The sequence below is a fragment of the Lagenorhynchus albirostris genome, chromosome 8, assembly GCF_949774975.1.
Source record: "Lagenorhynchus albirostris chromosome 8, mLagAlb1.1, whole genome shotgun sequence".
In the NCBI taxonomy this organism is placed as follows: Eukaryota; Metazoa; Chordata; class Mammalia; order Artiodactyla; family Delphinidae; genus Lagenorhynchus; species Lagenorhynchus albirostris.
In genome coordinates, this window is record NC_083102.1 from 96,365,346 (window position 1) to 96,380,858 (window position 15,513).

The following is a 15,513-nucleotide window of genomic DNA, read 5'->3' on the forward strand; positions in this document are numbered from 1 at the left end:
GCAGTTTGTCCTGTTTTCCTTTTATTTGCAGTTTCCCGAGACAGAACAAAATAATAATTTTGTACACTTACAAGGCTCAGAAAGAAAAGACAATGAAACTCAGCAAAAAGAGAGAAGAGGAAAGGCCGGCCAGCACCGCAGGCAGCCGACCCTCTGCAGGGCGGGCTGGCCGACGTGGCCACACCGCGGACATCTAGCTAGAAGAGCGGGTGTGGCTTGCTCATGAGGGGTCATGCAAAAGAACTATCCCCCAGAAAAAAAACCCCAAATTATCCCAGACAGGCAGCTCCGTGGAGAGAAGGGGTAGAGGAGGGGAGGAGGCCCAAGGAGGCGAGGTTGGCCGGGCCACACGCTGTCCACGGCGGGCCCTGCCGCTGCCCGAGGCCCAGGGAGCCTGGCAGGTGTTTACCCCGCGTCCGTGGGTGGGGACAGCTGTCCTGAGCACAGCCGCGGACGGGCAGGCGAGCGTCCACTCTGAGTGTCTGTCGATGGACAGTCCCCTTGGAGACCAGCATCCTGTGTCCTGTTCCCCACTCCAGGCCCCTCCCTTGGCTTGATTGGGGGGGAAGATAAAGAAAATCCGTGTTGAAAACAACATGAGTGGAAGAGGGCAGGTACTGGGGCAGGGGGTCCTGCACCTCTGCAATCACGGCCCCTGCACCCCCCCAACCACAGCCCAGCGGGCCAGCTCAGACCCGCTCGCACACCCAGACGACGGCCCTTGACTCTCTGCCGCCCCCTGGCCACGTGGCCCATCCCGGAGGCTCGCCACAGTGCCCGCCAGCACGCAGGGGGACCCCAGGTGAGCCCAGCCCGCCTTCTCCCAACCCCGGGGGTCCCTGTCACACGCAGCCCCGTGCGGCCCTCCGCTCCCTGCTGCCCTGGGCCCAGACTCCGAAAGCGCAGCTTCCTTCAGCAAACACCTGCCTGGACTCTGCCTCGGCCTGGGAGCCAAAGGCACCCACCCGCCTCTGACCCCTCTCTCCTTCCTGCCCCACACCCACACGGGGGGGAGGGGGGAGGGGGCAAAGAGGGAGAGGTGCCTGAACAGAAGGGAGGCCAGCCCCGGGGTCCCCTGCACACTGGGCCGCAGCCAGCAGCATCCTCTCGGCATGTCTCTTGCCAGGCATGAGGTCTGAAAGTAAGGGGTGACCCCCCTACACCCCCTGCCCGACCCAGTGCACCTCCCTGGCCCCAACGGGGCCAGAGCTGGAGCCCTGGGCCCGCCGGGCCTTCTCCGAGGGCTCCGCATCCTCCCAGAGGGGCTGGCCCAGCCTCTGCACTGCTCACCCATGCCAGGGACACCGGGAGCTCGCACCTGCGCCTCCCCGGGGAGGACAGGAGGGAAGGGAAGCAGGAGGGAGGACAGCCATGCTCAGCCCCCCCAGCCCCTCCCCAGACGACACCTGACACTCCTGACAAGGAGCCATGCGCGGCAGGGAGGATGCAGACGCGTGGGGGTGGGCGCCACCTAGCAAACACCGTTCCTTGGGTGGCAGGCCCCTGCGGACAAGTTCACTGCCCCGGCCGGTCCCCGGAGGAGGCCAGGAGCAGACGGACACGTGGAGCTTAGGCGGGGAGCGGCCAGAAGGTTCGAAGCCCCACAAACGCCAGGGCTTTTTACAGCTTTTTCCCTTGTTTCGTTTTTTTTCCATTTCATCCGACATCAATTTTGTGTGTGCGGTTGTCGTCTTGTTTTTAAAAAGAAATCACATCTGGTCTTGGTTTTCTGCAGACACAGGCACCAGGGGAGGAACGAGGCAGACACAAACATGCGACAGGCAGGCCGTGCGCCCGAGGGCAGCTGGGCTCCAAACACCGAGTCTGTCCCGTGAAACCAGCCGCGGCAGCTCTGAAACGGGGCGGACCGAGGGCGGGCAGGTCAGCGTCCGGCGGCCGCTCTCCGTCTGACACGGGTTTGGCGTCTGCAAGGTGGGCGCCTGCGAGGCCGCCCGGCGAGGAGCCTGGAGGCCCTGACCCGGCGCCCCTGCCCCCCTAACACCACGCTGGCCTCCCCACCGCTCTCCGCAGCCCCGCCCGGGCGGCGCTCTCCTCCCCCCAGGGCGCTCACCTTCACTGCAGCGGGGCCACGGGCGCCCCCGAGCAGTGGAAGTGCACGTTCTGCCACTTGCCGTCTCGGCGGTGCCACACGCGGGTCTCCTCGGACTGGCTGGTGCGGGGCCGGCCCTGCCCGTCGATGTACTGCGTGAGGCGGATGTAGGCGATGCACGCGGCGTCCTCGCCGATGACGTGCACGTGCGGGTTCAGGATCGTCGTGTGGATCGGCTTGCTGTTCTTGGCGAGTACTGTGGGCGGGGCAGGGGCTTGGCACCGCGCCGCCGGCCCAGCCCCCTACGAGCGCCGGCCCGGCCACCCCTCCCCCTCCGGCGGGACGAGGACGGGACAGGGCTTCCCTGCGCGCCCGGCTGGGGGCCCACGGGCTCCCCGGGGGTGCCGCCCTCTTCCTGCCGCCGCCCCGCACTCACAGTTCTCGAAGTAGAATCTGTGGAAGTCCATCCCTTCAACCAGGTTGCCCAGGGCTTCGGGCTCAAACGAGGTCAGGCCTGGGTCGCAGATTTTCCTGGGGGGCAGACCCAGGTGAGGAGGGGCCCCTCAGAACCCGCCCCGTCCGCCCACCCCCCTCCCACCCCGCAGCCCCAGGATGGGCCCAGGAGTCCTGACTCACGCATAGGCCTCAAAGTCACCGTTGTTGACGGCCTCGATGAGCTGCTCCGTGATCTTGATGATCTCCTGCTTCCGCGCTGTGGGGGACAGCCGCCCAGTGACCCGTGAGCCACCCCCCTGCAGCCCCGGGGGGGGGTCCCGCGCAGAGCACCCCCCGCCCCCTCCCCCTCCCCCTCCAGGAGGGACCCCGAGGCTGCCCGGCTTAGACTGCTCCCTTCAGGGACACCAACGGGGTCCCCATTTCCAAGTCCAACAAGCCTCTGTCTTATTTGTCTTAAATACAACATCCCTGAACGACGGAAATACTCCATCCAGAGTACAAAAGGTCTGGAAGAGGCAGGAAGGGGAAGCCAAGCCTGCCACGCCCCAGTCCTTCCGGCTGTAATCCCTGGGCCCTCCGCAGCTGCAACACTGTGACCAGCCTTCCCAGCTCCTGCCCGCCCCCCACCACGGACATTGCTCTCATAGGCCTTCTTGGGGAGGCAGCTGTCTACTAAGGGCGGGCTCACGAAGCAGGCAGGGGATTGAAGACTGCAGGGCCAGGCCTCAGCGCAAAGGCCAGGGAGCCGGGCCCAGGGGAAGGCAGAGTGTGGGCCTCACTGCCTTCTCTCCCTGGAAGGCTGCAGGCTGCCGCCTGGCCTTGCACCTCCTCCATCCTCCACCTGTCTGCGGTCCTGGGACCCCAGGCCAGTCCTCTGGCATCACCTTTCCATCCTGCACCCTCCACCTGAGGCCCTGCGCCATCAGCTTTCTCCGGGTTCCTGCCCACTTGACCTCTGGTCCCGGACAGACCCCGGGTGCTCGCCTGGGGGCTCCTTTATCTCTTTAACTACCATTTATTTTCAGGCAAAACATTTTAAACACATGGAAGAAGCAGAAAGAATAATATAGCCCACAGCCTGCTGATTCAAATCTGAACCATTTTCATATTTGCTTTAGATTTCTTTTCAAGAAATAAAACCTTCCAGATAAAGATGCAGATGCCTGTGTTCCCCTGAATCTTGTTCTTCGCTCACTCTCCCCAGAGAAGTACCGTCCTGAGGTGCTTAACCACTTCTGTGCAGATACAGAAACATCCAAAGGCACACAGGAAATACACACGAGTGTGCACACAGGCACAGACGCATCCACACGTGGTGATCTCTTAAAGCAGTGATAACATGCCAGTGATAAAACTCAGACCCAAGAAGGCCACCGAAAGCACGACCCCAGGAGCTCTGTCCCCCCGTTCCCTCCCCGGTCACGGCCACACCAGCTGCGCATGTCTGCGCACTCCCAGCATGGGTACTGGTGTCCCCCCTGCTCCCAGAAGCACATCGGGACCACAGACTCTCTGCACGGCCACTCCTGTGGGATGGGCATCCCCACTCAACCAGGCCTAGTGATGGGCATCTGTAGGTCTCCAGTCTTCAGCTGGCAGAGCAGCCGGGACCAGGACACACGTGAGTTGATCTGCAGGCTACATTCCCAGAGCGCGGGTTGCCAGCTCCAAAAAGGTGCAGTTAGCATTTTGAAGCATGTGCCCACGGCCCTCCCATCAGCACCTTCGGCTGTCTGGGCGCTCACTTTCCCAGGCACCCAGCTAGGAAGCGGACAGAGTCCATGGTAGAAGATGCTGCCTGCTGCGTGCGAGCCCAGGCGTGCCCGTGTCTGAGCTGGGAGCCTGGGTCGTGTCGCACCAGCTCTGGACAGTGGCTGCAGGGTGAGCTCCATGACACCCAAGGGTGTCATGGTTGAGCGCATGCATGAGCATATGTGTATGTGTGTGCGCACCTTTGTGCACACGTGTGCAGGTGAGAGAGTGGGCACGTGGGCATGCGTGTGTGTTTGCTGTGTGTGTGTGTGTGTGTGTGTGTGTGCACACCAACCCGCAAGCACGCGTGGGCTTCCGCTATATAAAAGAGATGCTCTCTCTGGACCTGGCAGCGCTTCTGCCGCCGAACTCCGTGTCTGGACAGCAGGGTTTGGGCTTAAGGCTGTCTCTGCAGAATCCGAGCCCCACCTTGTCTGGTCAGCCCTGGAAGCTGGCCTCCGGGAGGCGGGCTGTGGGCCCAGCTGTCCTGATGCCCCACGTCCACCTGCAGAGCTCGGTCCCAACACAGACACGTGCAGGCCGGCCTCTGTCCTCACCCTCTGGGTATTCCACACCTCCACCCACACACCGCCCCCTCCCTCGCCCATCCCATCACACTTCGTCTCCCCTCTCAGGGCTTCCCCCGCAGCCTGCCCACCTCTCCACCTTCTGCCTGGGCGTTTCCCAATTCTGGGCAACCCTCTCTCCTCTGGGACCTCATCCACCCCCATCCCCAGTTCACCTGTCACCTCAGCCTCTCCCCCGCCATGCCCGGCCCCCGGCCCCGCAGCCTCTCCTCTGCGGAGGTGGCCTCGAGCTTCAGGCTCTGATCTCCCCCCAGTGCAGCCTAGCTCCCCCACCAGACCCCGCCCAGAGGGGGGCAACACCCAGCCCCTGCCACTTCCGTCCCTGCCCAGGGCGGTCTGTCACCCGGGACCTCGCCGCCTCCCGCCTGTGGCACCAGGTCCAGCCCCTGCTCAGGAGCCCCCACCTCCCACCTGCGATTTACTCTGTCAGCTCCAGACCATCCTGCTGATCTCGCCAAGGGGACGTCTACGCACCCCGACATCCCGTAACTTGCCAACCCCCCTTCTTCACAAACGTCGTGAGCCGCCCCCGCCCCATGTGAGCCCTTAGCCAACAGCCTTGCAGCTGGAATTGAGTGACCTTTTCTGTTTTGTTTCCCGTGCACTCTGATTTTACAGTCACCCTACTGCACTGTGGCGAGCTGAATCTTCCACTTAATGAAGTAATATTGAGCATTTTTAAACAAAGTGTAATTAAAAATGGAGTCAGTGTAAAGAGAAAGAATTAAGTAAATAGAAACCTAGGGTCGCAGCACACATTGCAAAGTCTGAAGTTTAGGAAACAGCCACCATGTCCATTCTGCAGATGGGAAAGCTGAGGCCAACGAGCCCAGTCACAGCCCAGGAGTGGGCTGGACGCTCCTGACCCTCGGAGGGGCTGCCGCCCACGTCTAACCCCACGCTGCGGAGCAATCCTTCCTCCCCCCAGTGGCATGCTGCGTGAAGGGACTCCTGGGGGCGGGGGTAAGGCTTGTTATTTAGGACAAGCCCCTCCCACCAGACAACTCCGGGGACGGAGCTGAGGTCTGGCTTGAAGTGCAGCCCCCATGTCCCCTCCGGCTCTCCTGGGGTGAGCTAACAGGCCAGGGAGGCCCGGCCACCGGCAAAGGGTCCGGGGGTACCCCAGTGACCCCAGGCTGACCCCAAGGCCCGTCCCTCAGCAGCTGCAGGGGTGCCAGGATGCCCCCAGCCACCGCAGGGAGGCAGCCGCACAGGATCAGCCTGGATTGTGCGTAATCCCTGACCGTGGAGAACACGGCCCCGGCCAGTGGGCACCGACCCCATTTCCACACTGAGACAGCTGGCGGGGACGTTCCCGGGAAAGGAGGGTACCCACAGCCCAGCCCAGGGATGGCCCTCTGCAGCCCGGGCCTCGGTGCCGTGAGGGGCCGAACCCTGGTCCCAGAGCTGGAGAGGGGGCACCCCGGCTCTGGCACTCAGCCCACTGAGCGCCATAACTCACCCCACAACGGCCCCTCAGAAGTCCCTTCTCCGGGCCGGCCCCACCCACGTTCCTTCACCCGAGGACCCTCACACAGGCCTATGGAGCTGGGATGCTGGGAACTCCGGGTGAGAGGAGGGTGCACATCCCAGCACGAGACCCCTCTCCCTGAGGGAGACTGATGGGGCCCCCCCGCCCCCGGTGCCCCCGGTGCCCCCCAGGGCTTTGCATCTCCCCCTCCCCTGCACCCTGCAGGCCCGGCCACCCTCCATCCAGCGCTGGTCACAGCACTTCTGTGGCCACACCCCCCGCAGTCAAGCTCAGGACAGACCCCTAAAGGGGCAAGCCAGTGCCGTGGGCCCCCCAGGTCAGCCTGCGGTGCTCAGCACCCGTGGCATGCCCTGTCCTCAGAGGTCCCCACCTGGCCCGCGCACGTTCCTAGGGCGGGTCGCAGCCCCGGGCCGAGGTCACGCGGCAGGTGGCCCCCTTGGGCACAGCCCTCCGCATCTCCTCCCCTCATCGTTCTCATCTGTGAAAGGAGGGGCTGCAAGGATCCCAGAGATGGGGACGTGGTGGCCTCTAGACTCGGATAGGACGCCGCACAAATGGGGACGGGGCTCGGCCCCCTCCCACAGGCTCCGCTGTGCGCCCGCCTGCAAGACCCCGCCCCTCACCTTGGACACTCGCCTCCACGCCCCTCAGGCAAGCCCGGATTCAGGTCACAGTATTCAGGCCTCCGTGCCTGCCCGGCTGCTCCCAGGGCCTCCCTCCCCCCTCCCTCCTCTCGGCCAGGCCCCTGGGGCTGGCCCGCAGCAGGTGGGCGGGGGTCAGCGCCCTCCCGGCCCGGCACTCACCCAGCCTCTCCCCCGCCATGCCCGGCCCCCGGCCCCGCAGCCTCTCCTCTGAGAGCCCGGTGTCTCCCCGGAGGTGGGGATGGCTGCCGCCCTGGGGTGTCATCCATCCCTGTAAGCGATACTGGCGGGCGGGTGGCAGACGGGCTGCAGCGGCTCCTCCCTCCCTGGGGAGGTGGCCCAGCCCAGCGCCCGCCCGGCCGGGCCCCCACCCCTAGCATCACCGGCGGGGGCGTAACCCCAGGCACCACCCGGCCGGCACCGTCCCATCCTCGCTGCGGAAGAAACCCGCAGACTGCAGACCCTGGGAGCGTGTGGCTCTGGATCACGGGAAACTGCTTCCTGGTTCTCTTCGCACACGTGCATGTCTTTAGCTAAACGGCAGCTCCGTGTGGAATTCCCTGCACCCCACGTCCCCCTACCCCCAAGCCGGCCCCTTCCCAGAGCCAGGGGGCGGCGCACCGCAGCCAGGGGTCTCCACACCCCTGTGAGCCCCCAGGAGCAGCCAGCAGGGCCACTCAAGGTGCTACTTACACAGGGTGGGTGGGGAGCCTGGGAGAGCCGGAGGAGGGCAGGGTGGGGGGCCCTGGGCTTCTGGGGTCCCCGAACCCCTCCTCACCGTGTTCAGGATGTCAGAGATCCTGAGGGCTGGGGCGGAACAGACGAGACGTGAACACGAGAAACACGAGGCAGGCGGGAAACACACAGAAGACAAAACCTATGAGCTGGTGAGCCAAAGCCAGAGAGTGGGGGGATGGGGGGGGTCACGAGGGGACATGGGGGACGGAGGGGGACAGAGGGGGGACATGGGGGATGGAGGGGGACAGAGGGGTGGAGAAGGGACGTGGCAGTGGAGCGTGACAGAGAGGGGTGTGGGGCACAGGGGGAAGCTTCAGGAACGTTCAGCCAGCTGCACCTGTCTGACCAGGTCAGTGGGGGCACGTGGAAAGCTGCTGCGGGCAGAGGGTGCCCTCCATTGAAGGGCAGCCTGGCCCAGGAAGGGACAGAGGAGACAGCCCAGTGCAGGACAGGCCCTCGGTCAGCGCCCGACAGGTGAGGAAGGGGTGAGTGAGTGAAGGATGAGCAGAACGTCCGGCCCCTCTGTGGAGAACCCAGTTCTGCAGGGAGGCCGGGCCCTTTCTTCTCCCCTTAAACCCCCAGGCCTGTGGTTGAGAGGATTTCTATAACAGCGCCTTGTGCCTGGGCTCCCCGAGGCTCCCCGGGGCCCACACGGAGTCAGCGTGACTGGCAAGGGCACGGCCCAGGGCCCGAGGGGCAGGGCACATGGGTGGGCGGCCTCAGAGGGGCCCTGCCGGCTGCCCTGGGCCTGGGAGACCCTCTGGGGGAGAGGCCTGGGGCCCCGGACAGCAGTGCGGGGAGCAGTGTGGGAGGTGAGGGTCGGGGAACCGGGCTGGGGGGTAGTTAGCGCATGTGCCCCCCGACGGCCAGCCAGGCCACACAGTTAGCCAGGCCTCGGCAGCCCGGCCTGGGAGCAGCTGAGGCCGTGCACGGCAGGACGCAGGAGCCGCTGGGCAGCAGAAGCAGCAGGCCTGGGGCACTACTTACATGGGGTGGGCGGGGGGCCCTCGGCTTCCGGGGTCCCCGAGCCCCTCCTCACGGAGCTCAGGATGTCACAGATTCTGGGGGCTGGGTGGACAGGAGGCAGACATATGAGGAGGCTGCCGGGCGAGGCTGGGGGAGAGGAAGCAGGGCCCCTGCTCTCTGCCGCCCTGGGGCCTGTCTCAGCATCAAGGAGCCCTGGCCCTGACACCCGAGCAGAACGGTGGACCGGGCGGCCCCCCAGGCCAGTGGGGAAGGCCCGCACGGAAGGGGCTTGAGGGGCAGAGGCCCTGGGGAGCCTCAGAGGGGGGCTGTCGGGGGCAGGCTGGTGCCCAAGCTCGGCCGGCCCTTGGATCTCAAGTGCCCCCTCAGAGGAGCTGCAGGCCCTTCAGGGAGACCCCCACAGCAGCAGGGGCCCGGCTACTTACATGGGGTGGGCAGGGGGCTTATGGGAGCCGGAGGCGGGCAGGGCGGGGGGCCCTCGCCTTCTGGGGTCCCCGAGCCCCTCCTCACGGAGCTCAAGATGTCAGGGACCCTGGGGGCTGAGCGGACAGACGAGATGTGAACACGCAGGTGAGGACACGCAGGAGAGGAGGGGGAGTGCAGGAGAAGGAGAGGGGCTAAGCTGGAGAACCACGCGGTGGGGTCCAGGGCTTCTGGAGCGCCATCACCCCCACGCGCCCAGGGCTGCGCGATCACAGCAGGTATGTGAGGCAGACACAGGACCACGTGCAGGGCTGGACACGGGGCCTTCGAAGGCCGGCCTCCAGGTGGGAAGGTTGTGTGCCAAGGCCAGCAGAGGCCAGCCAGGCCTGGGCCCACCGAGGCTTCTCCGCATCTGACGGATGACACAGCTGAGGTGAGAGGCCCCCGGGGCCCCTGTGCCTGCCCTGCCCTGCCCCGCGAGGCCCCTCGGGCATCTGCCCACCCTCCCCAAGCCAGACAAGGGGTTGAGACGAGGCTGGCCAGGCTGGCCTGCTCCCCTGTGCTCCTGCAGGCTCGGGCTGCCTCAGGCCCCCAGCCTGCTGAGGCAGGGACAGAACCACAGGACAGGGCCTGGGAGAGGTCTGCAGACCTCCATGCTCCATGCTGATGGTTCGGGGCCTGCAGTCTGGAGAAAACACGTGAACGCCCACCCTCCCTGCGTCCAGAGGCCAAAGCCTTATGCTCGCTTCCACCCTGGGGCAGGGAGGGTACTCAGGACAGGGTCACTGCATCCCCCCTAAACTGGCTGAGTGGCCACTGTCCAGCCCAGGGGCAGCCCTGAGGGCACCCAGCGCTCAACTACAAGCGCGTGGCCAAGAGGGTCAGGCGGGCCCTCCACGTGGGGACGGGCGGCCTGGCCTGAGTGGAGGGGGGACCAGATCCCCTCCCTGGGGGCAGCTGAGGAAGCCGAGGGTGGAAGAGGGGGCCCTGGGTGAGCACACGGTGCCCGGCACCCTGGGGCCCTTGTGGGGCACAGACGGAGCACGGCCCAGCTCGGCCTGGGAGCCCTGAGACTGGGTGGGAGCTCGAGTCTCTGCAGCCCACCCCCAATCCCACAACGAGCCCAGGAAACGCCCCTTGCTGCCCGTCCCCGAATCGACTGCCAGCCGGGCAGGCACAGGTTTAAGGACCTTTGAGAGAAGAAACAGCAAATTCAACCGTGGGAACTGGGCGCACAGCCCCCAGAGCAATGTGGGGGCCCGTGCAGAGAACCGGCCCAGCCAGGGCAGTGGCTTCCTCGCTGCTCAGGGAGCCCGGGCCCGTCGGGCTCTGCTTGGATGCTATGCCAGAGACTGCCCAGCGCCGGTCTGTACCCAGGCTCAGGTGGGACTGCAGCCCTGAGCAGGGTCAGCCCTTGGGCACACGCCCGCACCACAGGCCTTGGCCTTTCTCCATCCCAGCTCCCCACCCGCCAGTGGCCCGCCCTGCTGCCCCCGCAGGCGGGGAGCTGGGGTACCTTTTGTGTCTTCGTCCTCTATGGTGGTGTGGGTGCTGTCAGACGACTCCTGGGGAGACACGGGGAGACAACGGGTCAGGACGTGGCCTGAACCCCAGAAACCCACAGGCAGCGCTGGAGCTTCACACCAGCCCCAGGGGTCACCTGTCCCCAGGCTGGGCCGCCATGTCCCCAACAGCTGAGGACCCCAACTTCCCCTTATCCCCACAAGGCACACCCAGTGGAAAGACTCCGTGCGCTCAGATGACTCATCCACAAGAGAGGAAAACAAGCTTTTTGGAATTCCAAGATTCCGAGTGGAGCAGAAAATCACCCACAGCCCGTGCATTTTGGCAGACAGGGCGGAAGCTTCCAGTAGCCGCTCCGGAGCCCTGGCCTGGCCCAGACAGACTGCAGCAGCGACCACACCTCCTCCCCAGGCCCAGACCGTCCAGCCAGGCCTGGCCTTACCTCTCGGGTGGCCTTAAGGGCAGAGAGGGGGCCCCAGCACCTCCTACCTCACTCCTGGCTTACTGCCCTTCAGACATAAAACCAGGTGCCAGCCACCTGTCACCGGGTCCCCAGAAGGCCTGCCTGCTCCTCAGAAAGAACATCTTAACAGGGTCCCCAAGGGACCCCCCGCCCCTTCCAGCCCCCTCACAGGACACACTGCTTTGGGCCCTGGGCCAGGAATGCGGGTGTCTACAGGTTGTAGGATCAGGGCTCACACCACAGCCCCAGAAGCCTCACTCCAGACACAGCGTCCTGGGAACACCCATCCCTGGCCCCGAGTCACAGAGGACACCCGGGCTCTTCCTAGCACCTTGAGCCTGGGGGCCGGCCCAGAGCCAGTTGCCCAAGGCCCCCTGGTCCTGGCCCATGGCTGGGGTGTGTGGGGACCCTTTGAGGATCCCAGGCCCCGGTGGAAGTCCGCTTCTGGAAACACAGCGTGGCCGCCCACCCATCCCTCCCCCCACCCCAGAGAGCCAGCCCCTTCCCTGGCCCCGGGGTGAAGATGCCGATGGGATGGGAGCTGATGAGCAGAGAGGAGGGGCAGGAGGAGGGGTCAGCTCAGCGGGCAGCACCGGGCGCAGCGGGCAGAGGCGACGAGCGACGGGTGAGGTCAGGGAGTCTGTGCTGCTCCCCTCTCCCCCGCCCCACACTCGGGGGCACGCCGGGCAGCCCACGCCGGCCCTTCTCCCCCGGAGCACCTGGCCGCGCATCACGGAGGACACCCAGGCTCTTCCTGGCGCCCTGAGCCTCTGAAATGGGCCCTGCATTCAGCTGCTCCTGGCTAGGCTGGACCTGGCCATTGCCAAGGCAGGATGGAGAGGGTCTGAGAAGTGGACCCTGCTCAGGACATGAGGAAGCCCAGGCTCCTGTGTCCACTGTGGACTTGGTACAACCATGCCTCCAAAAAGGGCCGTACCTGGGGCCTTTCCCCAAAAGGGAGCAGCCCGCGGACCTGGGGGGCTCTGTCCTGCCTTGGGAGGGGTCCCTGCACAGTTGTCTTGGCACAAATGCTTCCCCGGGGTCAACATCCCAGAGCTTCCCCAGGGCCAGGGGGTCTGCCTACTGCCTGAGCAGACGCTCCCAAGAGGGCGGTGAGGAACGCGCAGTACCTTGATCCCGTCCACTGGGTTATGAATGACGGTGGTTTGAGGTTCCTACAGAAGAAGGAAGCACAGAGGAAGGAAAGAGGGAAGTGAGAAGAGGAGGAGAGTGGAGGCCCCCCAGAGGAGAGGAGAGGAGAGGAGAGGGTGGCAGCTCAGCAGGGCGGCAGATAGCCAGCGGGGAGCAGAGCAGCTGGAGAGAAACCTGGGACGATGTGGATGGAACAAGCAGACCTGCCGGGACCTCGCCGGCGCCTGCGACGGGAGGGCGATGGAGAGCGTGCGCCTGAGGGCGGTGGCGAGAAGCCACATGCTGGGTGCCCTGCCTCGGGCGCGCCGCCTCCTCTCTTTGCAGCTGGGCCCTCTGCCTCGGCATGGGCGGGGCACAGTTTGAAGATGTCATGGGGGTGGGGTGGCACATGGGATGGATGGGGTCCGAGACGGGGCTGGCTGCGAGGCCGGCACGTGGGACCCTCCCCTCCTGGGCCAAGGCCGCCCTCCCACTCGCTGGATGGCCATTCGGCAAACCCAGCCTCTCCACGGGCGGCCCAGGGCTCACACCCAGAAGCACGGCCTGGGGCCCGCGGGGACACCAAGTGTGCTTTCAGCAAACTCAGAACCTGTGGACCAGCAAACCCCAGCCTCTCGGGATGGCCTGCTCTACACGAGACACCACAGGCGCACAGCATACTGGGCAGGAGGGCCGGTACGCGCTGGCCACGACCCTGCACCACCAGCTCCGTCCCCTGGACAGGACCCTCCAGGTGAGGCCTGGTGCTGGCGGGTCCGTCTGACCTCACGTCTGCCCAGCCCTCCCCAGCAGGAGCCCCCTGAACCCTCCAGGCAGCCACAGGCCCGCACAGCCATAGAAGTGTACCTCCCCACACCTGCCTCGGGGCCTGCAGGACACAGACTCTGATGGGAAATGCCATGGCTGCTGCTGCCCTAGACCCGACAGCTGCTGCTGGGCCATCACCAGGGAAACCACCAAGGGGTCTCTGTCTCCCTCCAGATCACCGGGCTCTGAAGCTAAGGTCAGGCCCACCCATTCTTCCCGGGGAGAAACCAAAGGCCCCCACCTCCCAGACAGCACACCCCTGCAGCACCCAGGAGAGGGGTTGGCGGGGGAGTCCCCACCACCTAACCTGTCCTCACCCCCGACCCCCGGGCCACTCTCCCTGCAGAGCCTGCCTGGGCCCATCAACGGGGGGTCAGCCCGTTGCGAGCAGAGAGGCCGAGCAAGGTTGGTGCCCTGGATCCTGGCTCTCAGCCTCACCGGCTCCCTGACGGGCTCTCACTGCTGACCCACAAGTCAGCAGGGGCCTGTCCGCTCACCCAGAGCGGCTCTCCGGCGCGGCCCGAACTGGAGTCCACCCTCGCTCCCACACCCGAGCGGCGGTGGGGCTGGAAGGGCTAAGTGTCATCTGTCAGAGACAGGCTGGCACACGCCCCAGCTTTACCCCCGGCCTCCCGACAGGTGGCTAGCACACAGCCGGGGTACGGGAGGGCCGAGAAGCGGGGGGCGAGGGGTTCGGTACCAGGGCAGCTGGAGGAGGCGTCCCCTTGGGGCTGGTGGCAGCCGCACTGTTTTTGGCGCTATGCGTCTGGGGCTGCGGAGAGAGGGGGAGAAGCCATTAGGGAGAGAGTGGGGGGGCCATGCCCCTTCCTTGGGAGGGGAGGAGGCCCAGAGGGAGCTTCAGGGATTGGGCAAAGCTGTAGGCTCGACATGGGGGCAGGGCGCCCAGACACCCCAGGGCCAAGCCAGCGCCTCACCTTGACTCCGTCTGCTTTCTTGTTGAGTAAACTCTTGGCTGCTGCATTGGAGGAAACACACGTGATGAGTGAGGGGCCCGGGTCCCAGGACAGCCCACCCCCTCGGCGTGAGGCAGCCTCAGGGGCCTGCGAGGAGCCTGGGCTCCCCAAGATGGAGCGAGCAGGCGACCCAAGGTCCCAAGGCAGAGGTAGCTTCTGCGCCCAGCTGGGGACAGAGCGGGCCTGTGCCCTGTGCCGAGCAGGGCCGCCCTGGGGAAGGCCTGGCCAGCGCTGCCCGAGGACCCTCGTCCCCGGGACAGGGCCTTCCCCCCGGCCATCCGCCATGACCTGGGAGGACACCAAGGTTTCTCCTCCCACCTGTGACCAGCAGCTTCCGGGAGGGCAGCATGCAGGTTCCCCGAAAAGGAAGGCAGGGCTCTGCCCCTCACCCGAGATGGGAACACAGGGCAGGACGGCAGGTTGGAGTGGTAGGCACCCCCATGTCCTCAGGCAGGGGTGGGTGGGCTGCCGCTGGCCACCCACAAAGGGAGGGGCTTGCCCCAACCCCAGGTGCCTGCTCTCAGCCTCCTGGCCCCCCTCCCCTGGCAGACAGGACTCGGAGCTCTGGTCCCACGGCCAGGCCTCAGGCCACGCCTCTCAGCTCAGAGCCCCGGGGGGCAGCCTCACTCTCCCTCTTAAACCACCCCGCAGCCCGAGCCTTGGGGCCACCGCTCGGCCTTGCTCTGGCAGCACTGACTGGGCCAACTCGGGCCTCTGTGCCCACCCACCAAGGACCTTAAGCTCTGAGTGACATCAACAGGATGACACACCTGGGGGAGGGTCCAAAGAGCCACCTGCACCCCAGGTTCCCACCACCCCTCAGAAGCCCAGGCCCAGCAGACGGCCCGTCTCATCCCAGCCTTCCCCGCACCCCCGGGGAGGAGGCCGGGGGCGGCCCGGCTCTGCCTCTGCCTCTCTGTGAGCCAGCTTCAGGGGCCCTGACCTGCCACACCCCACAGGCCCTTAGCCCCCCAGCATCTGCACCCTCTGCAGAGGTCAGTTTTAATTACAGAACTCGAAAAAAAAAAAAAGAAAACAAAGGAAGTCAGCTTACCTTACAGAAAAGGAAAGGTGAGAAGGGGAGAAGAGGGAGTGAGGAAGAAAGAAGAGAGAGAAAACAAGGTTTGTGGACGTTCAGGCAGGGAGTGCAAGTCTGCAGCCCAGGGCTCAGCGGCTGCTGCCTCACCCGCCCTGCCCACGCTCACACCAAGCAGTGCCCCAGGACAGCCGGTGCGGGTTAGAGAAGCAGCCCTGGGGTCGGATGCCGGAGGGTGGGGTCCCTCGCCTTGGAAGGAAGGTGGCACAGTCCCCAGCACCGGCTCCAAAAGCTCTGGCTGGCCAGCCCTGAAGGGGAGGCCGCCTGCCCAGAGGGAGGAGGGTGGCCCCCAGCAGGCCTGTGCGGGGGGGACCTTTCCTGCTGGGAACATTCCTGGAGGCCGATGACTCGGCCGGCACATCAGAAAGACCCAG

At 65.7% G+C, this 15,513-nt stretch overlaps 1 protein-coding gene across 10 annotated transcripts in view; it reads right to left on the reverse strand.

Moving 5' to 3' along the window:
* CAMK2B (calcium/calmodulin dependent protein kinase II beta) overlaps positions 1–15,513 on the reverse strand; it is a 94,772-nt gene continuing 79,259 nt past the window's right edge. For 3 of the 10 annotated variants that reach the window (XM_060157397.1, XM_060157399.1, XM_060157403.1), the window contains 11 exons: positions 14,005–14,042; positions 13,770–13,841; positions 12,241–12,285; positions 10,640–10,688; positions 9,126–9,239; positions 8,704–8,784; positions 7,672–7,785; positions 2,687–2,762; positions 2,487–2,581; positions 2,072–2,306; positions 1–1,852 (listed from right to left, as the gene is read on the reverse strand). In XM_060157397.1, coding sequence (XP_060013380.1) covers positions 2,074–2,306; positions 2,487–2,581; positions 2,687–2,762; positions 7,672–7,785; positions 8,704–8,784; positions 9,126–9,239; positions 10,640–10,688; positions 12,241–12,285; positions 13,770–13,841; positions 14,005–14,042 — 917 coding nt within the window. In that variant the 3' untranslated portion in view covers positions 1–1,852; positions 2,072–2,073. Of the gene's footprint in view, positions 1,853–2,071; positions 2,307–2,486; positions 2,582–2,686; positions 2,763–7,671; positions 7,786–8,703; positions 8,785–9,125; positions 9,240–10,639; positions 10,689–12,240; positions 12,286–13,769; positions 13,842–14,004; positions 14,046–15,513 lie in introns of all 10 variants that reach the window. The other 7 variants (XM_060157406.1, XM_060157404.1, XM_060157398.1 and 4 more) reach the window with 6 other exon arrangements.